Source organism: Scatophagus argus, chromosome 17, assembly GCF_020382885.2.
Source record: "Scatophagus argus isolate fScaArg1 chromosome 17, fScaArg1.pri, whole genome shotgun sequence".
NCBI lineage: Eukaryota > Metazoa > Chordata > Actinopteri > Scatophagidae > Scatophagus > Scatophagus argus.
In genome coordinates this window covers 17,240,876-17,263,843 of record NC_058509.1, presented here as the reverse complement: position 1 = coordinate 17,263,843, position 22,968 = coordinate 17,240,876, and the positions used below count along the sequence as shown (strand labels likewise).

Below are 22,968 nucleotides of genomic sequence, written 5' to 3'. Positions count from 1 at the left end.
TTCATCCGCCTCGACCCACTTAGTTGTATATGTTTTGAACCCGAGGTTGCCTGGTTTGCTGTTGTCTGCTCTTCATCCAGTTTCAAATCTTTATTTCTTATGTTTAAAACTGCTTGTGTAACAGCCACACATAAATATGGACAGACAAACCTCTGTTCCAAATGTCGGTTTGGGAAGAGTGACAAAAATGATATATTTTTTAAACCTGTGCCATACACAGCGTAAGAAACCTCTTCTGATAGAAGCCTATCAAGCAGCACCACTCAGTTAGGTAATAGAGGACGGTGCTCCTCCACAGGCACTCCAGGCAGTCTTTTAAAAATTCCTGCAGTTAAATTGTGCCCTCTCATTAATCAAAGGGGTAGATGTGTGGCAGGGCAGCAGAGCATGAAGCCACATCATCTTTTTGACTGCGGCCACTGTGTGATATCAAAGAGGTGCTTCAGTCAGAGAGCTGATTTAAACATGAACAAAATGCAGGCAGCAAAATGCCCCACAACTAGCAGGAAGCTACCGCCACTATTTTCCTTTCACACCATTACTTTCCTGCCCTCTCAGTCCAGATAGCTAGATGGTGAAAAGTGTATTTTACTGTGGCCTAATTTATCTTTAAATCATTAACAGCACAGTCACAGGCCTGTAGGCTGTTAGACAAGCCTTTTTGAAGCCTACAGATAATGAAGCAAGCCTCCACCTCCATACAACATCCAAGATGACACAGAGCAATTTGCTGCCTGGTGCGATATCGCTCTCATTCTCTGTCGTTTGCTGCTGCAATGCTCCAGATTCCCCTTAGGGATTAATAAAATTAATTTGGCCTAAATATTCTCTTGCATTCTCCTGCATTAGAATTGGTCCAATCATGAATAAAGATTTAGTTTTTGGAGTTGAGCTGAAATAATTTGTAAGTCCTATTTTTTTTTTAATTGGTTTATTGTCTACGCTTATCACATTTTTCATCTTTAAATGGTTCCATTTATTCCATTTATAAAACTGATTCCATTTATAAAACTGATAAATACATGAAGTTCTCACATTTGCAGACCTGGAAGTGAATGAGTGTGAATTTGCTTTACAAATTACAAAAACACATTGAATTGCTACAGGGTAATTATATGTCATTTGGCAGATTGATGGTATGATTGATTATTTGTAATTGTATTAATTAATTATTGTATAATTGTAGATTTAAAAAATAATCATTACATTCAAAGTTATATAATACATTCTAGATAATATATATATTCTTGCTGCCATACCAAGCTGCATCAGCCAGACTCCTGTACAAGTGAGTTACATGTATGTGTTGGCTAACACCAGAGCTTCTCAGCATCCTGAATAAAAGCAGTCACTGACAGACTCTCTTAAAAAAATGCTCTCAGTATTCTCATTAAATGTTGGGGTCTGATTGGGACCAAGTACTTAAAGTTTTCCACTTGGTCTACAGGCTGCTTATTGAGTATGACAGGGCAGTGTTACTGGTTCCACTACTGGTATTGCAATTAAAAGTGGCACATTCAGCACTACATACACATCCACTGATAACTCTCACACATATTATTTTACAATCCATGTTCTCCCCTTAGTGGGTTGTAATTGAATGTTTATTGTTTGACACCCATCAATATTAATATTTCATTCTCAGGAATCTGATTCAGAGCAATGTTTCTCCTTTCCTTATAAAAAAAAAACTGAAAGCCAATAAATCCCAGTCCTAAGTGACCTTACAAAATGTTCCAGGTGCTTTTGTAAATGTCTTTCTACAGTAGGTGCTTTGTCAGCTTGTGCCTCTGAAAGTAGATGTAGAGGCTGTGAAGTAACATGTTGTTTGCAAGGAGCAGGTGCCCTGGAAAATGTTTCACATAATTGTGCGTGTCCACTTTTTCTCACTGGACGTTCTTGGTGCCACAGCAATAAACCTGAGGCACATTCTAGAAATGGGTTCAAACAAATGGGCTTCTGCTGTTAAACTAAAAGCAACCCAGCACAGCATGGCATGTATTCTGCCTGCAGCACCATAACTGAGCAGTGCCACTGTTGTGCTGATTTCGCAGTATTTGGTGTACAGCATGACTTATCAGAGCTTTTACAGCCACGATTCCACATAAGGGGTTCCCTTATGGATTCACGTAGTCATGAGATTTCTTATAACCTGTCACACACTCGGGCTCACACTCATATGTTTTCTTTTTTTAAATTATTTTTTGTTTTTTTTTTCTCCTCTCCAAATACTGTAGACACACACACTGCTTGGAGAAATCATTTCCAGTCTTCTACTATGTGGATCTTTTACTAACTCTGTGTTTAAAGGTGAGAATAGGTATCCTCAGACATTGCAGTAAGTTTGTGTATAAAATGAATGCATCTGTCTAGAGTAATAATGTGTCCATACTACTTCAGTAAAGCCTGGGTGTTCGTGTATCCGCCTGCTTTTTCAGAGTGGTTGAACTTTGGTCTCCAAGCAGGGCCGAGCTAAAAGGATTTGTGCCATAAAAATCATAGCAGCAGTCATGAGCAGGTGAAAATAGCATTCCATTAAATAAAATGCTCAGTGTATTTCCACAGTTACTGGTGGTCTAGGGCTTTAGTCGAGCAGTCTTTGTCGACCAATTCTGCCAACTGGCTGGTGGATTGAGAAGAAGAATCTACATATTTTCTCTCAGTAAGCTGAAAATGTGCTACTTTGGCTCTAATGCCGCTGCCTGTCTCTCTTTCACTGAATATATTATTTGACTAAGGCTGTGCAACTTAGTTAATTTAGTAGATTCTAATCATAAAGGTCATTTTTTATGACGTACAATAGACAAAATTGAAGTGTTTGCTAGCTATATGGAGACATCATTAATCTACAGAAACGACTGCTGTGTCAGTTGGTCTGGACACCGTTGTACTGTGCTGTAGGTTTAAAGAAGGCTGCTGCAAACCAAGGCTGCTACTCAGTTAAGTTCTACTATGTGTCTCCGCCTCTTAGTGGCTAGCCTTAATATTTCTGCAGGTCTCAGCGGGATAAGAAGAGTCCATATCTCATTGCAACTGGTGTGCTCTGGTGCACACATGGGCGAGGAAAGGATACGTTAGAAGCTGTTTAATGTAGCACATGTTGATAAATGGAGCCCATGGTGTGAAAGCAATTTTTGTATTTTGTGTCTGGAAGCTCCTATCATCATTCTCTCCCATCAGTTTCATTTGTTATCGCTCTCATGTTGGCATCATAACTACATTTTTTGGAAAGGGTTTCCAGCACCAAGTACATCCTATTGTTCTTGGTGCCCGAGATTCATCAGAGTTAAATTTCTCGTAACATTGTGCAGTCTCTTATGAGCATCAAGAAAATCACACTGATTACTGCAGAAATAGTTTCTTCCACGTATATTACAAGTTAGTGTTGATCACTGAGAGAGGAGGCATTTATTTATATGTTTTCTTAGAGGATGACACTTAATTTTGGGATCTCTCTTTCTCACGATCATGAGTGGAATCCACTTTACTTTAACCCCCCCCCCCCCCCCCCCCAATTTCAGCACTTTTTGCAGATGTCCCCTGGTTTCAAAGTAAGGCCAGTTCATTCTCTAGATATCACTTGGCAACGTGTTTTGTTCTTTCTTAGATAAAGTGCAGAAAATGCTTGGCCTCTATATTCTCTTGACAGCTCGGGATATTCAGACTGCACTCCCCCACCCTGGTGAAGCTTTAGACCTGGACTGATGAAACTGTTCTGGCTGATTGCACCGTTGTCTCGTCTGTTCTGCTTGTCACTACAAGACCCAAAAAATCCATTTTCAGAGTTTTAAACTGGCAAGTCCAAGCAGCACCAAGAACTCTTTGAACAAGTTTAAGTTCATTTCCAGAAATCATCCAATGTGACGTCAGTATAGCTGTAAAAAGCATGCTCATGTCTGCCAACCCAGCCAATCTGTGATGCTTTATGCAAAAGAACCACAGGGAGAAGAGAGGCAAGAGATCTGACAGTCTAACTGGACAGAGTTCTTCCTTATTTCCTCTTTAGGGGCCGGTTTCTATTTATTGAGATTGTTATACTAAAAAATGTGCATGTAAAGTCAATTCTGACAAATAAAGTAAATCTACAGGATCTCAGGTAGGATGAAAAGGACATTTCAAAGACAGTTAAAAGAGTGGTGTTCTGTGTCAACATAAATATGTGTATACATCAGTTCTGTGTAAGATCTTGTCCTGTGCAGCATTATGAAATTGTTGCTTCATCTGTGTCCTTTGCCAGTTGCAACATGACAACATGAGTGTCTATACATGTTAAGCTCGCCTGGTGGGCCAGCCTATCCTACTCCCAAAAAATAAGCCCAAAAGTGCTTATCAAACCCAAAAGAATGACACCCAGCCAATTCCCATTGCTCATACATCATTCACAGCAGACAAGAGTGCTAAAGAAAATAGTTCAAAATGGATAATATAATCTTTATTCACATTAGAACTGCATATTTATATGTAAAAACTGAAAAACTGTTGTCATTAGGATATCATTTCCGCCCACTTCTGTTAACGTTTTTCTTTTCACACGATGAATAGTGAAATTGACACCCATCCTGCTGGACGCCTACAGGATTCCCAAAAAAAAAGATCATAGGCTCTAATGGATATTTGTTTGTGCTCTGTGCCATGGTACATGTTAAACCACCGGTCAAACACCGTTAGAGTGGTCAGTTAACAGTACTATATTAGTTTCACGGTGACACCTAACATGCTTTTTTAAAGGCTGCTCTACTACGAACAGTTAGCTAAGTCAGTGATGAGCAATGTTCATCTTGACATCTGGTTGCGAGATGTTAGCTTGCTCTGCTGGTCTGCTGGTCTGGTCTTGTCAGGCTGTATCAGTGCTCTTCATGTGGAAAGGCTATGGCTCTGCGTTGAGCATGTGACAGCCAATGCTGGCTTAAGTAGTGATGCTGACATTTTCTGGTGGTAATGCTGAGAGAGTATTTGTCATAGCAAGGCACTGACTCTATTTACATATATATTGAAATACCTTTCTCAAACTATAATGACGACACAGAGCTTTTATAGTAGTGCCATCAGTTCCTTGGACAGTTTTGTCTTCAGTTCTTTTGTTGCAGTTGCACTGAATTATGCAGAATGGGACTGAATGGCAATCAGAAGTCAATTTGGGACTTGGTCTGATAGATGCTTTACTTCAAGTCACTTTGTTGAATCATGTGAGTGAGCTGTAATTTCACAGACAGTGTTTCACAATGACATCATTACATATCATCTCTTAAACTACATTTAAACATATCTAAATGGCCTTTTGATGCCATAAAACTAAAAGTCAATGGAAACCTATACATTACTGTCTTGAAATCCACTTCCTGTATCTGACTGCTGTCTTGGTGCAAACTGTCTGTCAGCGATGGCTTGTTTGTTTGCAGTAAACACTGACCACCCACCAGAACTCAGATTTCACTAATTAAATAATGGATGCTTTCACACAGTGGAAGTTCCCCTGTGTCAACTTTTCTCAATAAACAGTTTGTGCAGCTCCAGTAAATTACCACACTTGACGTTGATCACCTCATCAAATTGCAATGCAACTGCCCCCTCAAGGCTTAAACAGCAGGACCTCAGCTGATTTTATTGTGGCCTGAGCATATGGGGAGAAATAAGATTAAGTGAGTTTTCGGTGTTAGATCTGTTGTTGAGAATTTATTTGAAAATGTGCTGTTTGTTTGACAAGTGAGACACACACATTGGCACACACACACTTTGACTGCTGGTGATGTGATGATGGTGTTTACAGGTGTGCTGTGCCCTGTAAAAACACCTCAGCCTTGGCATGGTTACATAATGTGAAATGCACTGTTAAATTTGTTTTCACTTCTTATCTGTAAGTAAGTAAACATCAATCTGTAAGTAAACGTCATTCAGACAGAGCATGTTTCTCATAAATTAATCAAATCAGATTGGTTAATGGAAAAATAACTTTCATCGTGAACGTAAAACGCTCTGTCATTGTGTCAGGATTAAATACTGTAGAACCACTGAAAAACATGAAATCTAAATGCCGCTTCTTGTCTTCCTTCTCTCCGAACAACAGAGCAGAAGCAGCATGGTCGGGCTGGTTGGTCTCATCAGCATTTGCCGCCTTTCGTTCAGTGTGTGCTTTGACCGAGATGAAAGGGAAAAATAAAAATACAGCCCATCTTGGTGTACTGTGAATTGGACTCTCACGCTTTCTTCCTCTCATTCTCTATCTTGCCTTGCTCTTTTCTCCCACTACAGTACTTTTTTTATTCTTCCTCTCCAGGCTATAGTTCTGTGTGGAGCTGGCTATCTAGTCTGGCACCCTGCCCTTATACTGGGAATTAGCAGAAAGCCTTGTATATGGACTGCATGTTCTCATGAAATGTCTGTCCTTGTTCTACTGCTTTTAATCATTCAGTGTGAAATCTCGGTGCATTCAGGGAGCCTGTTATATAATTTTTGCTGGTCTTAATTATTCCTTTCTTGCTCAGGTTATTTGTGGGCATTATAATTTAAGCAGTGTAACACCAATTATCTGTCTACAGTATGAAGGTTCAAACAAATTCCGATGTCTGCAATATTCCAGTTATGCTCTTGGTGTTATATTTTCTGATTTAGCAAACCATTGGCTAAAATGCAACAACCTATATTCTAGTTTTATGTATTTTGTGACAATTGAGGAATAGCTTTCTTAAGTCCAGAAAAGCCTTCTTCCAGCAGTGACTGCTCCATTTAAATTAATAGTGAGTGAAGATAAACGGTGAGGGCTTCAGCCAGTTAACTTTGGAGCTGAAAGCACATTGGCTGAGACACACCACATCTTTTCTGTGCCTGAATGATTTCTGACCTTAACACAACATGTACTAATCATTAGTGAGTAAGTCAATAAAGACATTTTTGAATTTCCTCCTTTAGTTTTCAAACACCAAGCTTGTTTTGCCCCAGCTAAGTACAGGCTGTACTGTCTTCTTGGTGCAGGTTGTTGGGGCTGAGCACCGGTGCACTACATTATATCTACACAGTTGCCAATTTATTAGTTATATCTAGCTATAACTAATGTGGTCTAACAGGACAGTCTGTGCAATAAATCCTCATTTTATGAAGGTTCTAATACACAACGAATAGTTATGTATTTTGTGTGCTGTTCACCTGTGTCACATTATACAGCAAGTGTTGAAGCAAGTCGTCTGGACTTGTGAAGATTAACTTGAAGACGTTTCACTGCTAATCCAAACAGCTTCATCAGTTCTGAACTGATGAAGTGATCTCAGTGCATTCAGTTCTGAACTGATGAAGCTGCTTGGATTAGCAGTGAAACGTCTTCAGGTTAATCTTCACAAGTCCAGACGCCTTGCTTCAACCCTTTGACTGAATATGACCTAGATGACTGAGAATCTTCACAGACATTACACAGAAAGGTGTTTCAGTTATTTAGACAACCCTCATAGACAGAAGTGGGATGCACGATATTTAGCTTTTATACTGGCACCACTGGGAAGTTACAGTTCTGCCTTTAAATACAGATTTATTTTTTTCTATTTATTTTTTATATGTGTGGTCAGAGTCAGAAATTTGATGTTTGAAGCTGCAGTGTCCATTTTCTTTATGTTAAATATAATCTAATGCTGAGTACTAATATAGTATAAAGCAGTCAGTTCCTCTAGATCAGACGTGCAGCACATAATCCTCGTTAACATGGTTAAAAGTAAAGGAATTTCTACCAAACACTCAATGATGTCCATTACAATTGAGTATCTGGTGTTTGGGAATGGTTCACTCCACATTTTCTACTGGAGAAGTTGATGGGCTTGTAAATTGGAAAATAAGGCCTTTATCTCCACTCCTGCATTGTAAGTTCAAGCTTTTCCAATTAGAACATTTGTACCCGTTTTGAAGGAGTCGCTGATGTCCTGCAGCCAGCTGTAATGCCACTGTATCTCTCCAGTATGTGCTCAGATTGTTCTATTTACATTTATGGAAGCTGTTGTCTTCAGCTCATGAATAAATGTGGCTTTTTCTGTTGTAGAGCTGCTTTTTCTCCCTGTGATGTCAGACCTTTCATATCTGTCCTCTGCTGTGGGGCACACTGATGCTTCCTGCAGATTAATTTAAAGTCTAACATTACAGTTGGAATTTATGCAGGTGTCTGACATTCAGGTAGAGATTGAAACAAACATTGAATTTAGCTTCTCATCCAAATCATTTTTTCCTCAGCTCCTGATTCATATCTAAACACAGCTAGCCGAACTGACTCGCTCCTGTTCCTGTGACATGATGCTCCCCCAGTTAGACCTTCCTTCATGATTATGTGATTTGTCAGGTATAAAACACTCTTTGGAGGTGTAGCCAGCACAGTTGTTTCATTGAGCCTCAGTTTCCTTCTGGTATGCTGTCCAGAGTTTGTGTCTGACAAACTGCTCCAGAAAAGGTGAGCTGCAGTTTGTTCAAGTCACTGTAAGGTCAGCTGTCAGACTAGATGAAGAAGTAATGTGTGAGAGAGTGTAGGTGTGCACACTAAGTCCTCCTAGACATTTCTTAAAGCCATACCAGCATATCTGCAGGGCCATTATTATCCAGCAGTTTTTGCTTATCGCAGGTGTTTCAGCATATGTCAGCCAGTAAGTAACAACAAGTTGTCATTTGAGTTAGTTTTAGAAGCAAACACACACTATAGAGTTATCATTTTATAAAGTGCATTCCTTGATTGATTACATCATTTAAAGAGATATTCCTATAGCATTTTTATTTCTTCCCAGTGCTAATTCCAATAACCGAACTTTACATCATCAGCTGATTCTGAGTACTGAGCCGAAAACCAGGGTGTTAAAAAAAAATAACTTATGGAAGTGCTTGAAGTTAAACAAGCTGCTTGTCGTTTATGGATATTGGCTGCTGTGGGAAGCAGGGAAGTAGTGCATTCCCTTCTGGGGGGTAATTAAATACATAGTATGGAACTGGTGTACTCAGAGAGTTACTGGTATCAGTATCACACAACCTGTATAGTTTTAGTGAACCCTCTCATAATAAAAAGGTTTTCAGGAAAATTGTGCCCTTACTGACTCCTAAATGTAATCATCCTCCAGGTAAAGCTGAGCATGAACGCTGACCACTTTCCTGCAGTAGTGCAAACCCTATTAGTTTTCATGTTTTGTTGAAGCTAAAATAGAAAAAATACATCATGACATTTTGAGAGGTATGCTCCAGACAAGTAGCACTGGTAGAAAAATAGCTGCGGTTTCCTCTTCTGCCATGACATTTTTCTGACAGCTCGCAGATATGTTTGGCACATGAATCACAATAATTATAGCCCCTTCACATTGGACAAAACCCCCACTAACATCTTGCTTTTGTCAATGAGAAAGGGTACAACACATTTGGTCGTGCATCGTATGACTGTAGTGGGCACAGGTGTTAATTCACTCAGCTCCCATAGGCTGTGATGTAACTCATTGGTATACACTAATTTTCGCAAAGCTGTCATGCACGTTAAAGTTTCGGATGTTGTCCCTTCTATCGCTTTTCAAGCAGCACTTGAACATCCTTCAGTCGAGTCTGAAAGGCAGACGGAAGTAAAAGATGTCAAAAAGTAACCATGTTGAACGTGACCCACCACGGAAAAACTGAAAGACAAACTCATCTGCTGGTAAACAAAAAGGAGTTAATTGCCTGCTTTTAGCTGCTTTTTTAAAAAAAAAAACTGCATATTTGTTCCAATTTTGGTGTAAAATATCGTATCCAGTTCCAGTGCATGGTTTGGTCATGAGTCAGTAGTTGACACTGGTTTTCATCCTAGTCTAAAAGCCATCATCAAGGTGCTTACAAGTATACTTCCACAGCCCAGTGAAAGTGTTGTCTCACCTCATGTAGTCAATCACAACCAGCATTCTGGCCCATGGGACGTTTTATGTAGTAACACCCAGCTGTCCTGTTGGTCTGACAATGAAGCCTGACACTTGAATCCCAAAGGTGCTTTGAGAGATGGCACATGCAGGAAGCGAGGATTATGGACGTAACACACGTTTAAAAGACATCGACAGGCATCATCTGACTTGCTTTGCTGACCCTTGTGAGCACACTGAATCCAGCAGAATGCATATCTCAGCGGAGCAGCACGGAGAAATTACAAAATGATCCCCATACTCCCTGTTCCTGATAAACACAGCCCAACAGTGCGAGTGAGAGAGCAGGCTGTGAGGAATAGGAGTGCTTACTCAGGCTTTTCACATATATGAAAAGAGGAGGATAGAGGAATACGCAAGTAGGAAAAACTAAAACTGCAAGTAATCTGACCCAGTTTTCTCCCTCTGGCTCGTGGCTCCAAGCTGGTGATGCAAGCAGTTTTTCTATTTATGCTCTTGGTTTCGGATTGATCTCACTATGAAGCCTCTCAGGGGAAGGCTGGCCTTTGTTTATAGCCATTGTTTATCACACATATATATAAGCTATTTTTTCCTCACACAGAAAAGTGTGTACACTATGTTTTTCTGCATGAGGATAAGTAGCTTATCATGTGTGAGGATCCTCTATCGGTTTAATATTGTCATTCTTAAACTTTAAACACCACCTTTTATGTCTTGCTCTGTTGGAACCTATCAGGTTGTGGTGTCGAGTGCATGCAGGATTATTTTGTTTGCATCGTTTTGTTTTTTTGTATGTATGTTTTTTCTGTCATTCTGTCTTGTATACTTTTACTTTAGATCGTGACTGACACCATATCCAGAATAGCCATGAGCATCCTCAGTGAAGTTGTTATTTTCAGCTGTATATTCTATAGGTATGTGGAAAGAGCAACAGGAAACATTAGAGCACACTTTCTTTTGGTGATCAAGAAAAATCTAAAGATGTGCCCAAATTCTGGTCTAGAATTGTGATGTCCAAGGCAAGTGGGTTCTTGAACGCTTTTAGCATCTCATCCAAAAGGCCTCTGAGTGACCTGGTCCTTGGACTAGATATTCTCTGACTGGGATGGCTGACTCTTCACAGACATACCCCAAATTCACAGCAGTGTTGCACTGTGTGATCTTTATTCCAGTACAAAAAGGGTCTGAGGTTTAACATCAGTGGGCGGCCTGACTGAAAATAAATTTGTGTTAAAACAACACCAGGGGGCTGTTTTGGCGTGGGCTTGTTGCTTCAGGTACCAATGAGAATATGAAATGTGATACAGGTAGTACACTGAGTAATACATCCATGAGTTTGACGGCTTCATGTTGGTTACATCAGGATTTAAAATGGCAAAATAATGTGATTTCAGTTTGTTCCAATGGAAACAATCACATCATTGCATTTGGTCAAGGTGGAGAAGTAACTCCACATACAAGTTCAAGTATAAGTTTTTATTTAAAAGCAGCAAACATTAGCAATAAAAGCAATCTTGACAGTGCTGACCTTTGATTGGACAGAGAGCTAACTAACTTTGTCAAACAAAATGGAAGGTAGTATCAGTATAGGGTCATCCTGTTCTAAACTTTAACATGCCCTTTATGTAAAGACCAGTTCAACTTTATTCAACCAAAAAATGCCTCATTCTGAAGTTCAACAATTCATATCTCCAATTTAAACTTGTTTTAAAAACATTATCAAAATGCATATGCTTCGACACGTTGACCGTTGGCTGATTGAAGAGCCCATGTGTGGTCTCTGCATGGGGCTCAGTACTGAGAAATAGACGACTGTTATGTTAATCAGTGGACGGCTGCCCACAACAGAGGTGTGAAGAGGAGAGGACGTCATTAGGAACCACCTTGTCATAGTGGGGCAATTAGTCTGCTTTGGAGGAAATGCTTTGAGCTGAGACACTGCTCGGTGCTCTCCACCCACTGCATGGACTGATGGCTGACGAGGAGGACAGGGGCAGTGGGAGTATCAAAGTAGTCAGGGATTTAAGTCTGTTCTCCAGTTTTGTTGTAGAATCTACGTTTGCATTCAAATACCATTTTCACTTCAACTCTGATTTATTCCGTCAATTGTATTTGAATGGCAACATCTTAGTTGCCGGTGCTCATAGTACATCACACACCTCATTTTAATTGGCCTCAATAATACACTTATTGAAGTTCTTTCCTTGTAGCATCTATACACCACAGCCTTTCTTACTTCAGTTCTTCAGTGAGAGGTTTAAAATTCTATTTCATGTTCAATCAAACAACATTCATCTGAGCATTATATATCAGCAGGTATCCTGCTTCGCATAGAGTGGAGTAGATCTTTGTAATAAAGCTATAAATCAACATCATTATTACCTCACACCCACAGTATGTACTCCAGGAAAAAAATCAAAGAGACATGCTACACTTTTGAGCAGTGCATTGGAACAAAGGCTGTTTCTTATAATACCCAGTAATATGTTTGTGTTTTTATTTATTTTTTGATGTTGTAGTCTGATCATCTCTATATCATTGTGTTTGCTCAAATAAAATTAATAGTTAGATCATTTGAGTTCAATGAGAAGATTGATACCACTCTCATGTGGTATCTCTCATGTGGCCAGGATACATTTAGGTTAGTTTAGCACATAGAGTGGAAACAGCTTTTCTTAAAATGTCAGTGTCTTTCCAGGTTCTTTACTACTGATTTTGGTTCACTGATCAAAGAGAGTACTATTCCCAGGCTGCTACTTACATATGTGTACCTCAGTTTTTACAGTGTGCAGTGCTGAATCCCTGTGGTGCACCTTTTAAACTTTCCACACTTATTCTCAAACTTTTTCCAACATATCCGTCCTTCCTCTGCCAGGCGCACTTCCCACTGTTTTGGTGACTGGATTCTTGACACCTTGCTTGCACATACAGTTGATTAACTATTAACTTTGCACATTTCCAAGTGACTGCACCGAACACATGGACACCAGTTCACTGCCACGACGAAAAAACAAACATATGAATCAAGTGAAGCGTGCTGTTTCTGCTGATCTGCGTTGATTATTTTGTGTGACGTTCACACCACCAGGGTTAGTTTCTGTTTGCATGAGGGCCACTCATGCAAAAAATTTCTCGGCGCTGTCTGAGCCTCGGATAGAGGCGTTCAATTTTTCACTCGACTGTTTTGAATTTCATTCCTAAGCCTAGCTCACATTTGTCACCTGTCATTGTCAACTTGCTTGAGTAGGCTTTAATATTCGGGTGATATGAGAGGTAAAGCAGACAGCCGGGGCAGCGAGGTTGTTTGCATTGCTCTGGTAGAGTGTAGAGACGGAAAACCCCAAAGCTAAAACTCATCTCAAATATTTTATGAGCTGGGACATTCTGAGCTTATAAATGAATTAAGCAGCTTTGGAAGTGGTCCAAACAGAACCTCCTTTTATTAAAAAAAAAGAGACAAAGAAAAAAAAAATGAGTAAAGGCACTATCCCAGTCCTCTGTGTTCGGAGACTGCACAGTTTGTCTTGTAAAGAGCATTCTGTCCTTTCTTAAGGGCAGCTGGACATTTTATGGTTGCTTATTGGCACATTGACTGCCAAGCTGTAAAAAGGAAGGATGCACATACTTATTTTTCCTGTATTCTTTGAACCAGCCACAAAGTCCAGAGCTCAGAGTCTAAATCGGTCTAAAGTGCCTGTGAAAAGATCCCTACAGCCTTGTCAAAACTGTTGCTGACAGTAAGCAGACAGAGAAAAGAAGTGACTTTTACGAAAGGATGCCTGGGGGCTTTAATCTGATTCTGCTGCCTGTGGCCGAGCCAGAGATGTTGGTGTTTTGATGCAGACATGGGTGACTTAGGAGATGTAACTGACATTGACAGTGAATCACTCTGTTGACATGTTGCATAATAACTTTGTCACAGACATTTTTCTGGAGTGGTACTCTTTATGGTCTGGTCAAACTGTCATCTTGATTTACCTTTATTTTATATGAAGGTCTGGTGAATTTTATAGCAACTATTCATTATATCAAGGTCTCATTGCAGGCAAAAAACAATTCTCTAGATAACCTACACACAATGACTAGTTTTAGTCTGGGGAACAGTAAGTCTAGTAATGTATGATAGACTCATTACAACTCACTGCAACACACATTTTTTGTCAGAAAACATCTATTTGTAGTCCATAAAGTAACCACCATTGAATTAAATACAAGCCACCAGGGTTAAAGTCCCACATTTGAAAAATAGACATGAACATTAAAATTGTATGGAATAGACTTCTGTTCTGAGCCACATGATGCAGCCAACAATAAATAGAGATTAGTGGCCACAGGAATAAAACAAATGCAGTTTGCTTTTAAGGCAAAACCAAAACTTTTGATTATTTTCACGTGTTTTGCAGCAAGTCTTGTATGAGTGTTTTTAAGCTCTTTGTTTTGGTTTTAACAGCACCCAGCATTATTGTTTTGGTTTGTGATTGTGACCCTCATCGACTGCATTACCAGACATAAAGAAAGCAAAAAAATGCACCAGACATCAGACAGGCCGTTAGGAGTTGGCAGAGACCAAAACAGAGCCAACAGGAGATGAGTATTACTCTTGCATTGTCCAATGGAAATTAGGCAAATGTTTGCTTACACATTCACTTCATACCTACTTCTTTCAAATGAAATTATGAAGATGTTGTGTTCACAAGCTCATTCTGCTGCCCACAATTGGCCATAAATCAAGAAATCAGTTTCATTTTGGTTTCACCGACAGGGCTGAGAACCCAAAGAACATGTTAACGGCTTCAGCAGTTTCATTTTTTGTTGGATTTGACTATTGTTTTAAGACTAAAAACAGACTCTAAAAAATGTGAACTTACTCTTTAAGTGGCCAAGAATACACTGTACTTCTGCACAGAGAACAGGTGGTGGCTTCACGTGAGGCAACGCAATAGTTAACCAGCTCTTCCACGTAGCCAAGGCTGCTAACGATGAGTAAACTACAGTTGTGTACAGTGCTCCTCCCATGTAGACTGACTCTGTTCTCTACTCACTATGAGCATGTCTAAATCTTTGTCAAAATGTATTTGTCGCAAGTGGGACTTAAAAGCATGTGGTCTTAAAAAACAACTAGTCATTGAGCGCTTGTCATTGTTGCACCATCTTGCATTTCTGTTTCTCATTTTCTTGCAACACTGCTGAAATTCAGATTGTTTTTGAAACACTGCTAAGCAAAACCGACATGTCGCTCATAAACCCTCCCACACAACAGCACTCCTCTCTTTTATCCTCCTGTGTGTCGGTTTTCATAGTAAGATAATATAATGAGGGGCAGGGAAAGATAACGTCTGCATAAAAATAATCCTTTAACTGCACTTGCTTATCAGCTCGCTGCATATGGAGCAGATGAACACATGAGGGACGGGAGAGAATATATCTCAACATCTGTATTTGACACATCTGCTGTGATATGGGATTGTGGGGGACAGAGTATGATAGCATAGCTGAGTTGTGTCCTTTCTGCCCTTGTTAGGCTGCTTATAGCAATAACTCGTTAACAGTAAAGATCGAGCCCGTTGCTCCTTAGTAGCTGTCTCATACAGGGACCTGTTGTAACTAATTGACCCATATTATTGCTATTTTTTTTTACATATTACATATTTTTTACAGATTATTATTGACTGATTTTTAACTTTTTAACCTCTTTCCCACCGCCCTTTCTTCCTTTTGCTGTGAGCAAAGTTGTCAGAGAATATAATATTTGAAACCTCTGCTTTTTACAATTTTTTTTCCCTTTTCTCTGCTACGCTGAGATGTCTTGAGTAGAGCTTGCAGGTCTTGGACTTAACACAGTAAGAACCTACTTCTTTGTAAGCAATGATATTTACTTTCATCTTTCTATAAACTTAGCCCATTTGAATTCTCCCTTGCGTGGCGTTAAACAAAATCTCATAAAAATGTATCTCACCTTGAAGCCGATGCGATTTACCGAACTTGTGTTTGTCATTTTATGACACTAATGTGTCTCTAATGATGTGTTGAGGCAGGTGCAGGTGCTGGCTCACCGGCAGGTGCTTTGTAGCATGTCCTCTTGACACCCCTAATGTAATCACACTCCCACAGTATGTAGAGATAATAACATCTCGAAGTAATGACCTTGACATCTGCGTCTGTAATAACAGGCGTATCATTTGACTTTTTGCACCATCATGACTGACATTTGTTGTATTTTATGTGGAAAAGAATTCTGTTCCCAGCATGAATTTAACTTTGAAAACCATCTGGAGAGAGAAAAAAATGTTTTTTTCCAACAAATCTGTTGATTTGCCCCCAGTTCATTCAGCTCATTCAAACTGAGGTCCTAATAGTTGCGTAACTAACTTGACCTGCACCTGATGATTTCTGCCTGACAGGTCAGACCCACCTTGCCTTTTGTGTCAGCTGAAGCTTGATTTTAAGTGCTCTCAGGGCTCAAGGCCCACCTCATTCTTGGCTATATTCGTTTGACTGTCAACATTTTACAGCTGCTGGAAAAGCCAGTAGTTTCTGAATTGTGTATTCTTTCTCTCTCCAAAAAATAGATCGAAGTCAAAAGTTCCTTCCTAACACTTAAATGTAAATTGTTAGCAACTGACCCTGGCCATTAAGAGATCCAGTAATGAGAAAATCTGTGTGGATGTGTTTCATAAAATCCTTTTATCTCAGCACCCACAGTGTGTCAAATATATAAAAGAAAACAATGGGGAAAATTTTAATTACTGATCAGACCTACTTTGGAAGGCTTATCTTTCACTTATACCATACTGGGAGCTTTGAAGGGCAAATTCGTCAAACCCACAAGCCCCTGAGGGCTTTGGAAAGGTGACATGGTAATGATCACTTTAGAGGTCAGTCCCAGCTGTCGCGATGTGGATTCTTGTTCAGCGATATTGGAAAAGAAAAAGCACCTGTGTACGGAGAGCTTTGTGCATACAGTTTTCATGAAAATATTTTGATTCAGATAGGATTTTTCATCAGATCAAAGTGTGTCAGTGTCTTGTTTGTCCTTGACTAATAACTTCAGTAGTTACTATACACATTATTCTTAGCTATACTAGCAGCGTGGCTCCAGAAATGGCAGTGTAGATCATTCAGTCCACCACTTTCAGAGTGAAATATCTTAACATGGTTTTTAATTTTCTTTACAATTAGCATTGCTGTAGTAGGTGTACACTCTTGTTTTGAGAAGTATTTGAAACATACAAAACACAAAAGGCTTCCTACAGAAAACTGTGTTTATTGAAGACAAAAATGTACTTTTACATCCACGTAGTTGTTAATGACCCGTGTGATGTGAATTTCACCAGCTGATGGTGTCGGTGTGTACTGTACCTGCCTCTAAGTTCACCCACTGCAAGGGCATATTAAGGCATCCAGATGGCTTACTCAACTAAATGCAACACAAGAACTCTTCATGTTGTTGTCAAATGGTGGGCGTGGAAAAGAATCATGAGTGCATCCATAGTTCACAGTTCAGCATTTATTAGAATATCTGTGCTCTTTGCTCTTTGGTTTGCGGAAGCCATACTGCCAAGAACATCGGTTTGGTGCAGCTGATCGTCGTTTGGTTGGTAGACACTTTGCCATGAGAATACAGAAGATTGTCAAATCGTCATCTCCTCAAGGCGCTGCTGGTTTTCATGATGTCTGTACCTGAACCTGATATCTGTGTCATAATTTAGGACATGCTTCACACAGCCACAACTCCAGATGCTCAGGCACCAAAAATCCAGCATGTAATGCTTCGTACTCGAGATGCGCTGGTCTCCCCTTTTCTTTTCTGTTATTGATCTCTGATCAGCTCCAGAGATACTCAACAGATAAACACTGCTGATCCAATAGTACTCTCTTTTAAGATCTAAATGACAGCCATTTATAAAATTCCAAGTGAAGTCAGGACAAGACCATGTGATAAAGATGTTCTATTTGTAGTGTGTTAAAATGCCTAAATTGTAAGTAAAGTCAGCTGTTAGAAGCTCCCGTCGTAGCAGTGCAGTTTAACAGCATGTGAAACCAGCAAAAATCTAATAAGAGTGGATTACAACTGAAGCCTGTTTTAGAGCTGACATGAGTGAAGGTGTGGGAGTGTCTGCAGTGTGTGTGTCTGTGGGCGTTTGGATTAATGGACGAGGATTTAGATTGGATGTAATGATGCGAAGCAGAAAGCAATGGAGGAACTCAGCCTCACCACCCCCCCGCTGTCTCAACTGTTAATATTTGTAAATGAGGGAGGGATGGTGTGGTACTGGTGTAAAATCATACACACACACGCACAGAGTTGTGTTTCCATCTCTTCTGGGGACATTACATAGATTTACATTCATTTTCTGGAAGCATAACCACCACCACCTAACCAGAACAATAAACCTTACTTGCTTAATCCTAACCCTTACCTTAACTTAATCCTTACCTTACCCTCACCTTAAAGCAAGTCTTCACCCTAATATTTAGTGATTTACATTGTGGGGACTTGTGCTTTGTCCTCACAGTGTGACTGTGTAACAGATTTTTGTCCCCACAGCTACAGGAGTACACACATACACACACAAGTTTTTATTCATCCTTTCCATGTCTACTTATACACATATACATGTCATCAACCAGCCCAGGTAGTAGGAACAGTATCGCTAATGGTGATATATTGACTCATTTTTTCACACTGTTGCCAAATAAGTAATCATTAATTTGCTCATCTCATCTCCCATCATCATAGCTCAACCTCACATTACCCTCTGACCACTGAGCCTCGATCTTATGGCTATGAAAATTAAACTTCTTGTCAATTTGTGGGATCAGAGAAATTCAGCTCTCTTCCTCCCACACACAGCACACAGTCAGCAGGGGTCCACATGTTACAGTGCCTCTCTGCCGATATTAGCCGACATCTGACCTTTAATGAACACGCAGCCAGAGCCCTGCTGTTGTGGGAGGTTAGCGAGGCTGTCTGACCGCGATGTGGTCTAATGAGAGTGGCCCTCTCAGCAGAGCCGGTGTCAGTCCTCTACGATAACCATGCTAAACCCCTACACACCTCATTAGCATCATGCTAATAGGCCACTCTGCACAGGATGTCATGGAGAAGTGGAAATGGTTTACAAAGAGGGATGGCATGTTTACAGGCGTGGCAAAAAAAGTCTTTGGCCTCTTTAGCCAGGGATGTGTGCTCTCTTTTTTTTTGTTGGGTTCATCTTGTATTCACCACCACACATCTATCTTTTAGTCACCATGTTCTAAACAAAGCATGGGGTTTGATATTGAACCTCAGTACCTTTTTGGTACTTACTGAAATGTGTTCAAAGCACTATTGAAAGTTCAAAATGCTTGAACAAAATTTGATCAGTTTCTTACTCGGTTTTTGTACTGTGTTTTGTGTTCTTTACGAGAGTGAGGTGTGTACACTGATAGAATACCTGTGTTTTAGCTACAGAGCTGGGATTTGTCTTTTTTTCCTTGTTCAGTTTCTTTTTCCAAAGCTGTTACCGTTTCATCTCCTTTGCTCTTCGTAACCATCTTTACCTCTGGCCTCCCTCTGTGTCTCCATTCATGTCTCCTCCATCGTTGTGTCCCTGGTTTCCCCAATGCTGTGAATCCCTCATCACCGCAGTACCGCTTTGTTCCCTAACATTGGAGAGCCTTCACATCTCCTAGCAGCTCCTCTCGGTTCTTTGTGAATGTCTTTAGCTTGGGGGGAGTTCAGCTGCACATTGGATACATTGCATAGACAGCATTTTTAATTGCATTGTGATGTTCTCTGGAGAACATGCCATATTGAACAAGTAGTACGGCAAATTATTCACCTTGCTTTTCATGTTACTTTTTTTTAACTTAAGAGTACACTGTATTGCTTTTGTGTTCCACAGAAACAGTGTTTAATTTTTTTTGTTTTTTTTTTTATTCTAATTGTGTCCATTCTGACTAATGGGTCAAGAAATGAGACTCTGGCAAAACAAGCAAGGCAAAACAAATAAGCACCACAAGCTTTAGAAACTTTCTAAATATATGTCAGTTTCACATGAATCATTTTAAATACTTCCCTCAGAGTCAAAACAAAAATAAACATAGAAAGTAGACCTCTGGATTAGCAATTGTAGCTAACAACATATGGATACTCTTCTGGAGCAGATAGCTGGCTAAACAGCCTGGTTGTTTGGCTGGCTAAACAAACCAGGCTGATTAGACATATAGCAAATGACTAATGCAGCAAAGATTTACTTAGAATTTTTGGATCTAATTCACTTTCTTGCTTAGATTGCAAAGGTTCATACCGCTCACATGTCTGTATGCTAAATACAAAGGTATTGCTAGCAGCTGGCTAGCTTAACTTAACTTAAAGACTGGGAACTGGGAAACAGTTAGCCTGGCTGTGTGCAAGGTAACAAAATCCACTATCCAGCACCTCTAGCATTTTTCCCAAGATGTTGAACTAATTCCAAATAACGGAGCAAGTAAAGACTTACAGTCCTTAGTTTTGTGGTTATTTTGATATTTCAGATTTTTCTCTGGTTTCTTTTAACAAAACAAAAAGACACATTTTAGCATCAGCTTTAAATGACGTTAAAGGTTATTTAAATCCTATTTAAGGCAGCAACAGTGAAGCCAGATTTGTCCCACAAGGTAAAGGCTTATGTTTCTCTTTCTAAATCATCTGTTATCTCTGCAGGGGCCACAAACGTAAGCATGATGAAGCCAAGGACGAGGAGGAGGATGACGACGACGAGGAGAAAGAGGAGGAGGCAGAGGAATCTGCCGACGAGTCTTCAAAAGACTCCAATGAGGAAGAAGGTGGCAGCAGTTCAGAGGCAGACGAGATGGCCGCTGCCTTGGAGGCAGAGCTCAATGACTTCATGTGACATGGAAAATGAAGGACTCACTCAGCCCCCGTCGCACCTACAAGTGGTACCTACAAATCTTATTTTTCTGCTTTGGAATTCATGTGTGCTTAGGATGTATGAGCCATGAGTGTGTGCGGTAATAAAAATGAATGTCCTGTACAGAGATGACTTGTAAATAAAGGCTTAGATTTTTTTTTTTTTTTTTTTTGTAGCATTGACATATGGCCTTTTTGGCATAAAACACTTTGATGTTAATGTTTTACTGTAAGATAAAAAAAAAAACACAGGAGACGTGAAATTTGATACCTTTTTTGTTTTATTTTTTTCTATTTCAATTTTTATATTGATGAGAAAAAGATAAATGATATTATAAACATTTTGCTGGTCGTACAAGCCAAAGAGTTTGGAATAAGTTTGCCAAGGTGTGCAGCTAAATATTTTACTCTGAACTTCCAGTTTTACTTTTCTTTTGGCCTCAGTACTTTTTTAGGGTCGTAAATGCAACCAGCGGATCTAGACATTTGAATGTGTTTTCTTACGTCATTTCTTCCTCATGGTGTTTGTACTTTTGATAACATACTGGTAAAGTCAGCTACTCAGTCTTTGTGATAACCTGCCCCATAGTGTTCTGCCACTGTGAACCAGATTCAACCAAACTCCCAGTTAATGTTCATTTTTTATGTGTTTCATAAATGTTAGCTCAACTTTCCCTTGTCAACCCTCCTCTATTATCAGTATTGTTCAGAAGGACTGGCACTCCCACCAGGCCTCTGCTTATGTACACTGGAGCTTATTGTGAAGCCCTGTTGCCTCAAAGGTTAAGTTCACCTGTATTTTCCCTTTATTGTTATTTAACTATCCAGGTATATGTCATCAGTGAATCTTCTACAGATTCTTTCGGGATCAACATTTTGCAAGATCTGTTAATTAACAACATCTCAACAGCATGAGCAGCTTGGTGCTCCCCCTGATGGCTCCTCACTAGATCAAGTTGAGAACTGTCTCCTTCCAAACTGTCGCAAATTAGCCACATGTATATAATTTCATTTGAAGCAGAAGGCCTTGGAAAGTCAGATGTAAATTCTGGAAGCTGTAGATGGGCATTAAAACCAAAACAGCGCAGTGGATTTATGATAAAAACATTTCTACTCAGAGCACTCATTACAGTACTTTTTTTTTCCTTTTGTAGCAGATACCATGAGATTAACAGAAATGCAGTGTTCTCACTCCGTATGTAATCTACCAGCAGTGGGTATATGCACATAGTTGATGATAGGCCAACTAACATATTGATTCTGCAGAGAGATGTGTTTTACTTCTCTTGTATTGATGTGGCAGCAGAAATCTTAAAAAAGATAAGAAAAGAAATAAGTGCATGTTAGATAACTCTAGAGGTAAGGGGTAAGTTGGGTAAACAAACCATTTAAACCTACGTGACACAAGATGTTTATTCGTTATAAAAATGTATAATATAAATAAGGCCAAATAACTTTTCTTCTCTGTTCCAAATGAAAAATGATCTATCCAAACCCAACAGCAGTGAACAAAGAGAGCCGGACTCAGCAGCAGCTAATTCTTTGCTGTTGCGTGATTTGTACTCGACTGGTTGATGAATACGACCGCGCCGCGTGCACTTTACTGACATCACATACTGAAAATCCAGTGCTTCAATCTCACAGTCTTTTCAAACCAAGCTCATGAAAAGTTGCCTAGCGTGACTCTAATGGAGCCATACGTGTTGTATCAAGGTTGCTTACGTTCACTGCAAATGTTTGGCGTCTGACGAGAGTCAAAGCCACAGCGTCGAGTCTGTTTTTGTCTCATTCAAAAGAGTTCTAAATAGTGACACATTTTTTCTTCTTCTGCATTTAGATTATAGAAATAAACCAAAAAAAACCTGCTCTGAGGCAGGAGAGCAGTTAGCTGATGAATCTCTGCTCAGTGAATGGTTTCCCCTCGCCTTCGCCTGCTACACCCAACTGAACTACGCCCTTTTACAGTGGCTGTTGTCCCATTTTGTTTTGTTTGTGTCTGTGGTTGTTTCATCACGAGTTTTAAACTGACATGTAAAGTATTTGTAAAGTCTATTTCCTACTTGACCCTGAGAGAAAAGATACTTTCATTAAATAAAGATTTTTCTTATAAGTAATGCAACTGGATTCAGCATCATTCTTTTTTTTTCCTTTTTGTTTTTAACATCCCAAATAAGATCACATGCATGAAAGGTTCTCTATATCCAGCATTTCTTATTCACTAAA

At 39.7% G+C, this 22,968-nt stretch overlaps 1 protein-coding gene across 5 annotated transcripts in view; it reads left to right on the top strand.

Annotated features, from left to right (window-relative positions):
- ctdp1 (CTD (carboxy-terminal domain, RNA polymerase II, polypeptide A) phosphatase, subunit 1) overlaps positions 1–22,859 on the top strand; it is a 63,193-nt gene extending 40,334 nt beyond the window's left edge. For 3 of the 5 annotated variants that reach the window (XM_046417284.1, XM_046417285.1, XM_046417286.1), the window contains one exon: positions 20,539–22,859. In XM_046417284.1, the coding sequence (XP_046273240.1) occupies positions 20,539–20,728 (190 nt within the window). In that variant the 3' untranslated portion in view covers positions 20,729–22,859. Of the gene's footprint in view, positions 1–6,064; positions 6,575–20,538 lie in introns of those variants that run through there. The other 2 variants (XM_046417290.1, XM_046417287.1) reach the window with 2 other exon arrangements.
- The last annotated feature ends 109 nt before the right edge of the window (positions 22,860–22,968 follow it).